This window comes from Suricata suricatta, chromosome 13 (genome assembly GCF_006229205.1).
Source record: "Suricata suricatta isolate VVHF042 chromosome 13, meerkat_22Aug2017_6uvM2_HiC, whole genome shotgun sequence".
Classification (NCBI taxonomy): Eukaryota; Metazoa; Chordata; class Mammalia; order Carnivora; family Herpestidae; genus Suricata; species Suricata suricatta.
Window position 1 is genome coordinate 85,927,407 of NC_043712.1, and position 12,008 is coordinate 85,939,414.

At 43.8% G+C, this 12,008-nt stretch overlaps 1 protein-coding gene across 1 annotated transcript in view; it reads right to left on the reverse strand.

The window, feature by feature from the left end:
• LOC115275980 (contactin-associated protein-like 3) overlaps positions 1 to 12,008 on the reverse strand; it is a 149,649-nt gene that overhangs the window by 68,993 nt on the left and 68,648 nt on the right. Inside the window, exon 8 of the mRNA XM_029919691.1 lies at positions 6,753 to 6,899. Within this exon, the coding sequence (XP_029775551.1) occupies positions 6,753 to 6,899 (147 nt within the window). The remainder of the gene's footprint in view (positions 1 to 6,752; positions 6,900 to 12,008) is intronic.

Consider the following 12,008-nt stretch of genomic DNA (forward strand, 5'->3'; position numbering starts at 1 on the left):
ATAATTATGTTTCATTACATCACCTCCAGGGGAATGGGTTCTCTTAACTTATTAGATATAAGGTCCTAATTATTCATCTATTTCAAAAAAAACCATTAAAAATCATTTTCCAATTTCTAAATATTAAGGTGTTTTTTGTTGTTAATATTTACAGCCTGGGGTTTGAGGTTATTTTATAAGGCTCTTATTTTTTTAAATGAAAAGGAATCCGTAATTTTATAAGATTTTACTCACTGGACTCTTATGTTTCTTTCCTCTCTGTTTCAACTTTTGTCCTGAGGTCACCGGTGCCCTCTCAAACGGCAGGACCAAAGACAGAGCCTCCTTTGGTTCCTGCCTAATGGCCACTCGCTCGCTGCCTAAGAATTTCCACAAAATGCACATAGTCTATCTCCCTTTTTCTTTCAGTGACTGAGGCATTGATGCTTTGTATTCCTGACAAATATAATCCAAAACCAGGCAAGTTGTACATCAGGTTCAACCCACTGTTGGGCCCAACGCAACCCCATAAATTAGCCTCCTGGACACTCTGACCCTTCGAATGTAATACCACGTCACAAAGAACTGCTGAACGCTATAGTTCTTTCCCATTTCCTTGCTTTATGTGGAAATATGCATATTTCAGTTCCTGTAAAAGAATTTCTGAAGGGTTGGGTATATTTGGAAGAAACCTGGTATATCTTCATATCTTTACAGGTGACTTCCACTGACAGTGCTTAGGAACAGGATGTTTGGATAAAGGGTAGGAAACAGTCAATCAATGGTTCTGTGGAAGTCCTTTACTCCTTTCCAGCTACCGTCCCTTCCTCTGGATCACAAGCCTCAAACTCATCTGAAATACAAAGCAGTATCAGGACGCCTGCGGGGCTCATCCAGTTATGTGACCAACTCTGTATTTTGGGTCAGGTCATGATCTCACGGTTCATGGGGTGGAGAACTGCAGCTCCTCTGTGCTGACAGTGTAAAGCCTGCTTGGGATTCTCTCTCTCCCTCTCTCTCTGCCCCTCCCTTGCTCATGCTTATGCTCTCTCTCTTTCAAAATAAATAATAAATATGGGCGCCGGAGTGGCTGAGTCAGTTAAGCAACTGACGTCAGTCCAGTTCATGATCTCGCAGTCCGTGAGTTTGAGCTCTGCGTTGGGTTCTGTGCTGACAGCTGGGAGCCTGGAGCCTGCTTCCGATTCTGTGTCTCCCTCTCTCTCTGCCCCTCCCCACTTGCACTTGGTCTCTCTCTCAAAAATAAATACTAAAAAAAATCCAAAATGAATCATAAATAAACTTAATAAAATAAAATAAAATACAGTGCAATATCTATTCCCGTAAAGGCAAAAGTAAACAGAACCCAGTGGTCACAAGGAAGCCGTTCTCAAAGTGGAACCGTAAGAAGGAAAGGTCAAACTGCTAAGTGCTTCATTGCTGCAGAGGTCGGGAAGGGAGGGGCGCCACGGCCCCAGACAGGCCCGGGCCGGGAGATGCCCGTGCATCCATGTGCAAGATCGCCTGAAGTCCTGCTGGTTGAGCGACAGACAGTCATTCCTTGATGGCCCAACTCGAGACGGATGGACAGTGAGCATGACAGGGAAGATTACTGCTGCACTAATGGAATATACCCATCCCTATATAGAAAGAGTCGGAAATTTAAGTCCCTCTGAGGATGACAGAGAAATTGTCACTTTATGTCACTCTACCAGGATGGGTCCTCAGCGAGGCCTCATTACAGTCCTCATTGGTTCCCTGGCTTGCTAGTGTTTCACACAAGGACACTCGAGACATCCTGAACAGGACGTGACAGTCCCCTGGTCTGCGGTGCAAGGATGCTATTGAATGGTACAGATCCCTCACCAGAGCTCTGTACAACACACTAGAGCAAAAGCACTGTTGGAAGAATAATTTACTGACAAAGCTCAGACTGAGAAAAATTAGGTAAGTAACAAGGGAAACACAGAGTGTTTATGGGACATATAAGAAGGGCTGCTAGGGGCATCTGAGGGGCTCAGTTGGTTGAGCATCAGACTTCAGCTCAGGTCATGGTCTCAAGGTTCGTGAGTTAAAGCCCTGCATCGGGCTCTGCGCTGACAGCTCAGAGCCTGGAACCTGCTTCAGATTCTGTGTCTCCCTCTCTCTCTGCCCCTCTTCTGCTCACACTGTCTCTCAAAAATAAATAAAAAACATTAAACAACTAAAAAAAAAAAGGGGGCTGGTAATTTGTGAGCGGGCACATCTCACGGAGAGAAAGCCACAGAGCCCTGGTGTGCCTGCGGCCCGTCAGAGGTATGGAGGTCATCTCCTTCATTTGCTAACGTGCCCTGGTTTGGGCAGCAGGTTACATGGCCGTCCTAACTGTAAGTGCGAGATGGACTAGTCTGCCTTTTTGGGAAAGCATTGCAAGAAAATGTGACTGATCGCATGGCCAGTGGGGATTTGCAGGGACCTCCATCAGGAGAAACCCAAAGGGGAGGAAGGCGCTGGTTATGGGGTGTTGGTTGCTATGAAATACCAAATATTGCTACAGGGTATAAATTGGACAAAGTGAATTTCCTTGCTAACATGATGCATACTCTGCTGCCGATGGAAATGAATTAAGGAGACCATTAAATAAGTGGATACTGGCATAAACCATTCTTGGCAATGGATCAAATACCTCTGACATTGATGTCCTCGGGTCTCCAGGTTTCCGCTCAAGTTGAAACTGACCCTCTTTACCCAGAACAGATCTGGAGAGTCAAATGGGCCATGGAGACAAGGGAGTCATGACCTGGGCATAAAGCCTGTGAATACGACACATCGATTGAGAACCAGAACTCCACGTTCACTGGTCCCAGCCCTCCCTTTCTGGGTTTTTCTTGACCACAAATAATGTTCACCTTTTAACTTCACATCAGTAAGTTGTCTGTTTTGGTTGTGTTTGTTTGTTTGAGCCTGGTGAGGACATTGGTGGAGTTTTGTGGATAGTATATATTTTTTCTCTAGGAAAAAAAGACGCTGTGAGGTTGGTGTAACCATAGTTGATTAATTTAGTTTGAATCATTGTCTGGAATTGTTTTGTGGGCATCAGTTGGGTATTTACAACTACGTATGTAGGGGTCATTCTGAATTTTTATATTAGTTAGGAATAGTGTGCTGTGACTGCACGATCTTGCACTATTTTTGCCACTCGGTGCCAAATTATAATTACAGTGAAAAAATAGGAAAGTGGTAATGAAGAGAAGTCATTCTACTCTCTCATGGGATGTTTAAGCTTCATGATTCTGCTCATCTTAAGGACACTATTTGTTATTCGAAGCCCTACTAACAAGGAAATTTTTCTGTACATCAACAAAATTTTATGAAAATACACAAGAAAGACCTATTATGCCTTTTTCGACATATCGCCCCCAAATCTCCAGGGTCTTTTCCTAGACCACAGGCTGGGTCTTCTGTGCACAACCCCTGTGACTAATGCGGATTCTCGAGGATTGATTCAGTGTAATGATTGGAGCGTGCCGCTAAAACTGCAGCGCACGACCCTGTTTTATTCAATCGACTATGCACATTAGGAAAGCTCGATAGTTTGTGCATAAGGAAGATTTTTAAATCACTGGCAAGATGATTCTGGACAGCTGTAGGAGGACATGTATAGAATTTTTTATAATAGCAAAAAAAAATGGGGCACAACCAAATTGCCAATCAACAGTAAAATGGGACAGTGGGTTTAATAAGTAAAACATGGTATAATATACACCAAAAGCCACAGAGCAGTAAAAATGAATTAACTTTACCTCTAAATATTCACAAGGATAGATCTCAAAAATAAATATAAAACAACAGCAATAATTTAAAAAAGCACACAAGAATGCATATAGTGGTGCCCTATTTATAAAGTTAAAAGCAAGGCAGCACACAACATTATTGTTTTTAAGGTTCCTACATAGATAACAGGTGTAAAGAAAAGCAATATATTAAAAGTTACAAACTTTCAGTCGTCAAATAAATAAGTTATGCGGATGTAACATACAGCATGGTGGCTGCGGGTGATAATCCTGTATTATATATTTAAAAGTTGCTAAGAGAGTAGATTGTAAAAGCCCTCGTCACACACACAAGAAAACTGTAACGATGTGTGCAGACGCATGTTCACTAGACTTATTGCGGGATCACTTCCCGATACAAATACTGAGTGGTGATGTCGTACATCTGAAACTAATACGATGTTATGTGTCGATTTTTATCTGAAGTTAAAAATAAAAGGGGCGCCTGGGTGGCTCAGTTGGTTAAGTGTCTGACTTGGGCTCAGGTCATGATCTCATGGTTCCTGGGTTCGAGCCCCGCATCGGGCTCTGTGCTGACAGCTCAGAGCCTGGAGCCTGCTTCGGATTCTGTGTCTCCCTCTCTCTCTGCCCCTCCCCCACTCATACTGTCTCTATCTCTCCTAAATAAGTAAACGTAAAAATATATTTTTTTAATTTTTTAAATAAAAAAGCAATACAAAGATTAGTAAAAAGAAGTGCAAGGTAATCCTTACCTGGGAAAATGAGAATCTGGAGGAGTAAGGAAAGCTCTGAAAGCACTGTAATGTATATTTATTTTATTATTCTTTTTTGTTTTTAGGGAGAGAGCCTGGGCACAGGAGAGGGGCAGAGGGGGAGAGAGAATCCTCAACAGGCTGCATGCTCAGTGCAGAGCCCGATGTGAGGCTGGATTGCTCACCCTGGGATCATGACCTGAGACGAAAATCAAGAGTCGGATGCTCAACCAGCTGAGCCACCCAGGTGCCCTGAAAGCACTGTAGTGTTTAATTATGTGCACTAGGGGATGAGCCTGTAAATATACAAGAAACATCAGTAGTATTTTAAAATGTATACATATGGGGCACCTGCATGGCTCAGTTGGTTATGCATCTGACTCAGCTCAGGTCATGGTCTCATGGTTCATGACTTCGAGCCCCCTGGGGGCTGTGCGCTGACAGAGCAGAGCCTGCTTCAGATTCCCTGTCTCCCTCTCTCTGTCTCTCCCCTGCTCACCCTCGCAAAAATAAGTAAATAAACATTAAAAAATGAAATATATACATATATTGCATAGTAACTACTATCCCTTTCTCTCAAAAATAAGTAAATAAACATTAAAAAATAAAATATATGCATATATTGCATAGTAACTACTGATTCCTATCACATCAGCATGTAAATATATATGGAAACTTCCTCTCACGCAACTGTGCATTGCCCATCTAGAATGTGTAAAGTGTTCAAAAACAAAAGAAGATCCTGTGGTTTTGAAAAGTATTTTTTGTACTCTTTAATAAAAATAACAAGTATTCTATTTTGTATTCATTAAACAATATAGCAAGGATTTTTCTTCCTATCCCTTTTTGTGTTCCAAAATCCTTTACCTTTTAAGTTACAGCTCCTGGATAAATTCTGAATTTAGTTTTGAAGGAATCTGCTCCTCTGCAGAGCTATAAAATCCATCAGAAGCATAATGGTTTAAAAATTATCTGGGTCAGAAACGCATCGTATTTAGCAAGCAACGAAGGCCAGGATTCCCATCTTTCAATGCTGCTGGCACTGCTCCATACACACCGCGATGGCCATTTTAGGGGGCTTGGAAGATTAAACACCCTGATTCACGGTTTGTGTGCTTACTGTCAATTCTTAGGGAGGATTTTATACTTCCTTGTTGGGCATCAAGCTATCGCCACCATGATTCCAAACTTACTTTAGAAAAAAAACAACTATAAAATGCAAAACAGGAATTCCATCAAGGCCAGCTTCAAGCCAAGATTAGAAATAAGTCTTACAATTGACAGGTCTAAGCTTCTGGTGGCTCAGGAGTTTTCACCTGAATGCCGCAGGGATGGAGATTCATTACGCTCGGAAGCTCCCCCTCCCTGGCTGAAAGCATCCCAGGCAGGCTCACTCAAAGGTCCACTGACCAGGGAACGTTCCAGGTACCACAGACCAGGGAAATGGCCTGGTGTCGTGTTGGTAGAGGTCATCGCTAAGTAATGAGTGAATCATCAATAGCCATTAAGGTGCTCTCTTGCTCTGTGGTATAAAATGGGCCCTCCTGTATAGACAGCGGGGACAGAATGCTTCCTAAACATTACGGGGCAACAGGCCACCTGGGGGTCTTGGTGACGTGCTGATTCTGGTTCAGGAAGTGAGGGATGTTCTATCCCCATCTTGACAATCCCGCAGGTGGTACTGATGCTGCTGGTCCCCAGACCACACACGGGGAACCAGGCTCCTCAGAGCAGAGAGGAGGCTACAGAAAGAACACTCACATGCAGCCATAAGATGGTCACATGAAAACCTGAAGGTTGGAGGAGTCACTTGGCATTAGTAAAATTCTCTGTAGCGAAGTCAAGGTAAGCAACAGGGAACAAGGACCCTCAAAGTTGCCCGCACACAGAATCGCCTGGAGAGCATTAAGGAACGTGTTGCCCAGGCTTCAGAATCAGATAAATCAGGGCCTCTGGGGAGGGGCCCAGGCGCTAGCACTTTTGAAGCTTACCAGGTGACTGCAGGGAAAGCAAGTGCCAAGTCTAAAACCAATCTTAGCACCAGTACATTTAAACAAGGCCACACAGGAGACTTGCATTTCAGGCCATAATTTATCATCTTTGCCCACTCAACATTTTCATGGACTATACCTGAAAGCAAAGATTGTTCTCAGTATTAATCTTCATCTAAAATGGTCAGTTGCCTTTGAAGGCGGGAGCTGGAAAGACAAAGATGGTTTGATTGCCAACAGCGCCAGTTCCCTTCACTTACCGCCCAAATAATAGGTGTCCCCGGAATCAATCCGTCCACGCAAGGAATGCGCCACAGAGGCCACCTCACCATCCACCACCACACTCAGGTGACTTCCTTTCAATGATAAGGACACTGAATGCCACTGCCCATCACTTAATCCAGCACCTGGAAGTGAACAAAAAGGGGTCAAAGATTTTCCTACGAACCACACAGATGCCCTTAAATAGAGCAAGTGCTTGAAATCAACACGACGAAGCTCTCGGACCACCTATCAAAGACCACCGTGAACTCACCTGAATCCCACCCAGGTTATTTAGCGGGCTGGGCAACAGAGAAGCACCACAGAGGACAGCTAAGGCCAGGGTGGGCTGGGCTGGGGGTTCTAAAGGCAATGTGATGTGATGTGATATCCTGATTACATTTATCTAGGAGGAAGGTGTCACCCGTGGAGTGAGGCTCATTGAGTAAATGTGTGGTTGCAGTGGGTCCTTGTGACTGACCCTCCACAGTCATGGACTGGCCAGTCTGGTTCTAACAAAAATGATGTGGCTAACAAAAGTTGTTATTGCTCAGTGGGGAATATTTATGCCTTCATGTGTGCACTGCAATGGCTGTAGTTCATTTTCTCATCACTCAATTAAACCAGAAAAGTAGAGGGAGACAAGAAGAGAAAAGAAAGAGATCCGAATCAAAGTGGGCGATCCAGACATTCTGCTTTGGATGGTGTAGTGTTGGCTTCTCCTAGTCCTAGGGCCTTCACAGAATACACGGCTGACCCTGAGCAATCCTGAAACAATAAGACATTTCCAGTCACCGAGTATAGGACATACTTCATTCTCCTCTAGTTTGTTAATATTTGGGGATGTTGAGAAATACAGGCATTTTCTAAAATTGTAAGATACAAAACTAAAATGTTGTTCATACTTTTTTATATTGCTCATTGTCTATAATAATCTTGGAAGACTATTTAGAAAAATATATCATATATATCAATATACCTTTTTTAAAAAATTTAAGTATTCATAAAATTCACTGAGTTCATTAAATGTAAAGTTAAAACATCATATTACAGTGTGTGTGTGTGTGTGTGTGTGTGTGTGTGCATACTCAATCACTGTGTAAAATCAATGTATAAAAATGGAAACCTGGTAGGAAGTATTCTTACATATAAACATTAACTTTTGGATGAGGGAACTGTGTTTACTTTCCTTTTAAGTTTCTCCATTTTCTGTTTCCCAAATTTGATCCAGCACACTCCAGCTACAGTTGTGTTATTATTCTGAAGAACTGGTATTAGTCCCTCCTAAATCAGCCACCATCTCTTGAATCATGAGACAAATTATCTGTTTTTCTCTTAAAGTGATGGAGCTGAGAATGGTCACGTGGCCGAGCCAGCAGCCAGAGACCATGGCGCGTGACTGCAGCTTCTCCCACGGGCTTCCTGGCCAGGCCTTACACGGAATGGAAATCCGAGTGTGTCAGAGACGATAACTCAGTAAACAGCAGGGGGACCAGCCCATCCACCAAGGCGGCGTTTGTTAGTTAGCCCCTAATAGACTCTTTTGTCCCCGCAAACAGCCCCCAAGCATCAATGAGTCACAGTGGAGGGTCTGGCTCCCGCTCTGTCCTGAGCCAGTCGGGTCTCCGTCCCCTGGGCCACCAGCCCTTGTTCCTGCAGTAGTGAGGCTGAATCATGGCCCCGTTTCTGCCCCCTGGCTGAGAAGGAAACAGTGCTTGGCAGGATCTTGCTATGGCTTCTGCTCAGATGGGATGGATATCACTTCTGCCCAAATTCCATTGGCCAAAATGGGTCATCCGGCCAAAGGTAAGGGATTCCTCCCCTCCAAAGGGGTCACGGCAATGCCCACATCCACAGAGATGCATGTTGTGGTACGGAGGACAGTGAGTAATTGGAATCTTCACATATTGTCTTGAGGGCACCTGGTGGCATGGTTGGGTAAGTGTCTGACTCTTGGCTCAGGTTGTGATCTCACGGTTTGTGAGTTTGAGCCCTGTGTTGGGCTTTGTGTTGACAGTGCAGAGACTCCTTGGAATTGTTTCTCCCACTCTCTGCCTCTCTCCAGCTTTCTCTTTCTCTCTCAAAACAAATAAACTTAAAAAAGAAAAAGAAATTGTCTTGGCCAGGAGGGAATGAGGTCATAAACACTTTTACTCATTTAAAAATAACAAAATTGGGCACTTGGTTGGCTCAGTCAGTTGGGAGTCTAGCTTTAGCTCAGGTCATGATCTCTCAGTCTGTGGGTTTGAGCCCCGTGTCGGGCTCTGTGCTGACAGCTCAGAGCCTGGAGGCTGCTTTGGATGCTGTGCCTCGCTCTCTCTCTCTGCACCTCCCCCATTCATACTCTGTCTCTCTTGCTCTCTCTCTCTCTCTCAAAAATAAATTTTAAAAACTTTAAAAAAATAGCTATAACTTTGTTCTTCTCAGACTACAAAATATTATTTAGGTTACTTCCCAGCACTCACTTTTAGGGAGGGGACAGTTTTAAAGTCCCAAAGGTGACATTGCCTTGGACATGCCTCCAGTGTCATACAGATGCCAGACACTCACTTTGTTTCAAATTTCTGAAGCCAAAATCGCTTCAAAGGCCCAACACCTGTTAGTTTCATGAATGATAATGAGGAAGGTGACAACAGAATGCGGGGGATTTGGGTTACTTAAAACATACATGGTGACACTGGCCCTGAAGCCAGCTGAAGGAGGTCCTGCGGTCCCAGCGCTTAAAAAGAAATAAACAAACAAGAATCATAAATGTTCCTTCAAGTCTTGCCATCTGGTACTGATTTGAAAGCTTACTTGGCATATCCGTCGGATGGTAACCACATCCACTTAAAACCTGGTATTAAAACTCAATATTGAATTTGATGTGAAATATTCCCTCCCACTCCCTCCCGCCCTCTCTGTGCCCACCCACGTGTCTAGGACATAGAGTTATTTTACAGGAGAGCTCGCAGAAAACATTCCCGAGATCTCCTTGAATTGGTTAATAGATGCCATTTGCCTCTTTTATAATAAAAGACTGGTTTTTAATAAAATTTGTCATTCTCATTTAAAAGTGAAATGCCTGCACTTATGTGCATTCTCTCTGCCTCCCCATTATAATTCTCACCCTTCGTGCTTCTCTTGTGTGTGCTCTACTCTCCCCACTTCTGATGGAAGGAGCCAGTTTCCCAGGCAGCCCTGGAGTCAAGGGCTGGATGGAGAAGAGAGGGTAGACTGTGTTTTGGATTTGTGCTGCTGCAAAAATGATGCTAATACTTCCCCCAAACCCTTCCTAGCTCTCCCCCAAAGAGCCTCAATCTACGAGGTGATGGGGGGGGGGGACTAGTTTTGGGATAATGATAACTAAAAGACGCTGAGTGATTGCTCATTAGCAGGCACTGGGCTGATGGTGTGCATGCACGGTGGCTTTGCTTCTATCGTGAGTCAACTAGGATCATCTCAAAGGAGAGGACCTGAGGCTTGGAGCTAAGAAGCCCCTCATCCAGCCCATCAGCCATAAAGGGGAGCACACTCTCTCCTCGTCCTCCACTTTCCTTCTGTCCCCACCTCGCTCCCCTGGGCTAGCTCCATAAACACAGGCATACTAGATTACACACCCTTAGACCTTTCTAGATCCCTTCAGAAACATACTGAGGTAACTCTTAGGAAAAAGGATCTAAAACCTGGGAACAGGATGAAAGATGACTGGATGTCCTTTTTGCCATTTATTGCGACTTTCGTCTAATTTATCCTTTAAAATTTGGTTCTGTGGGGCGCCTGGGTAGCTCAGTCGGTAGAGTATCCGGCTTCGGCTCAAGTCATGATCTCACAGTTCATGGGTTTGAGCCCCACATCAGACTCTGTGCTGAGAGCTAGCTCAAAGCCTGGAACCTGTTTCAGATTTTGTGTCTCCCTCTCTCTCTGACCCTCCCCTGCTCACGTTGTCTCTGTCTCTCAAAAATAAATAAAAAACATTAAAAAATTTTTTTTAATTTGGTTCTGGGCTTGGTACGTGCTTTCATGCTTCATACAAGGTTTAAAATGAAAACCAGCTGCAAGCTGTCCCACTTTCCATCTACAGGCGCACCTTGTTTCATTGTGTTTTGCTTTACACGCTTCGCAGATACCACGTCTTTTACAAATTGAAGGTTCGTGGCAGCCCTGCCTGGAGCATGTCTCTTGATGCCATTTCCAACAGCATTTGCTCACTTCATGTCTTTGTGTCACATTTTGGTAATTCTTGCAATTTCTTCAAACGCTGTCATTATTATGACATTTGTTAGGATGATCTGTAATCAAGTGATTACAAGTCACTGAAAGCTCAAATATCAGCATTTTTTAGCAATAAAGTATTTTTAAATGTTTCTTTGAGAGAGAGAGAGAGATCTAGGGAGGGGCACACAGAAAGAAAGACAGAATCCTAAGCAGGTTTTAAGCTGTCCCTGCAGAGCCCGATGGAGGGCTCCATCTCACAAGATGTGAAATCGTGACCTGAGCCAAAACTCAAGAGTTGACTGTTTTACCAATTGAGTTAGCCAGGTGCCCCAGCCATCAAGTATTTTTTTTTAATTTTTTAATGTTTTATTCATTTTTTAATAATTTATTTTCAAATTGGTTTCCATGTAACACTCAGTGCTCCTCCCGACAAGTGTCCCCCACCATGACCATCACCCCCTTCCTCCCTCCCCCTCTCCCTTCAGTCCATGATTAGTTTTCAGTATTCAATAGTCTTTCATGATTTGTGTCCCTCACTCTCCCCAGCTCTCTTTCCCCCTTCCCCTCCCTATGGTCCTCTGTTAGGTCTCTCCTGTTAGACCTATGAGTGCAAACATATGGTATCTATCCTTCTCTGCCTGACTTATTTCGTTTAGCATGACACCCTCGAGGTCCATCCACATTGCTACAAATGGCCATATTTCATTCTTCCTCATTGCCATATAGTACTCCATTGTATATATATACCACATCTTCTTTGTCCATTCATCAGGTGATGGACATTTAGGCTCTTTCCATAATTTGGCTATTGTAGAAAGTGCCGCTATGGACATTGGGGTACATGTGCCCCTGTGCATTAGCACTTCTGTATCCCCTGGGTAAATCTCTAGCAGTGCTATTGCTGGGTCATAAGGGAGTTCTATCAATAGTTTTTGGAGGAGCCTCCACACTGTTTTCCAGAGCGGCTGCACCAGTTTGCATTCCCACCAACAGTGTAGGAGGTGTCGGTTTCTCCACATCCTCGCCAGCATCTATAATCTCTTGATTTGTTCATTTGA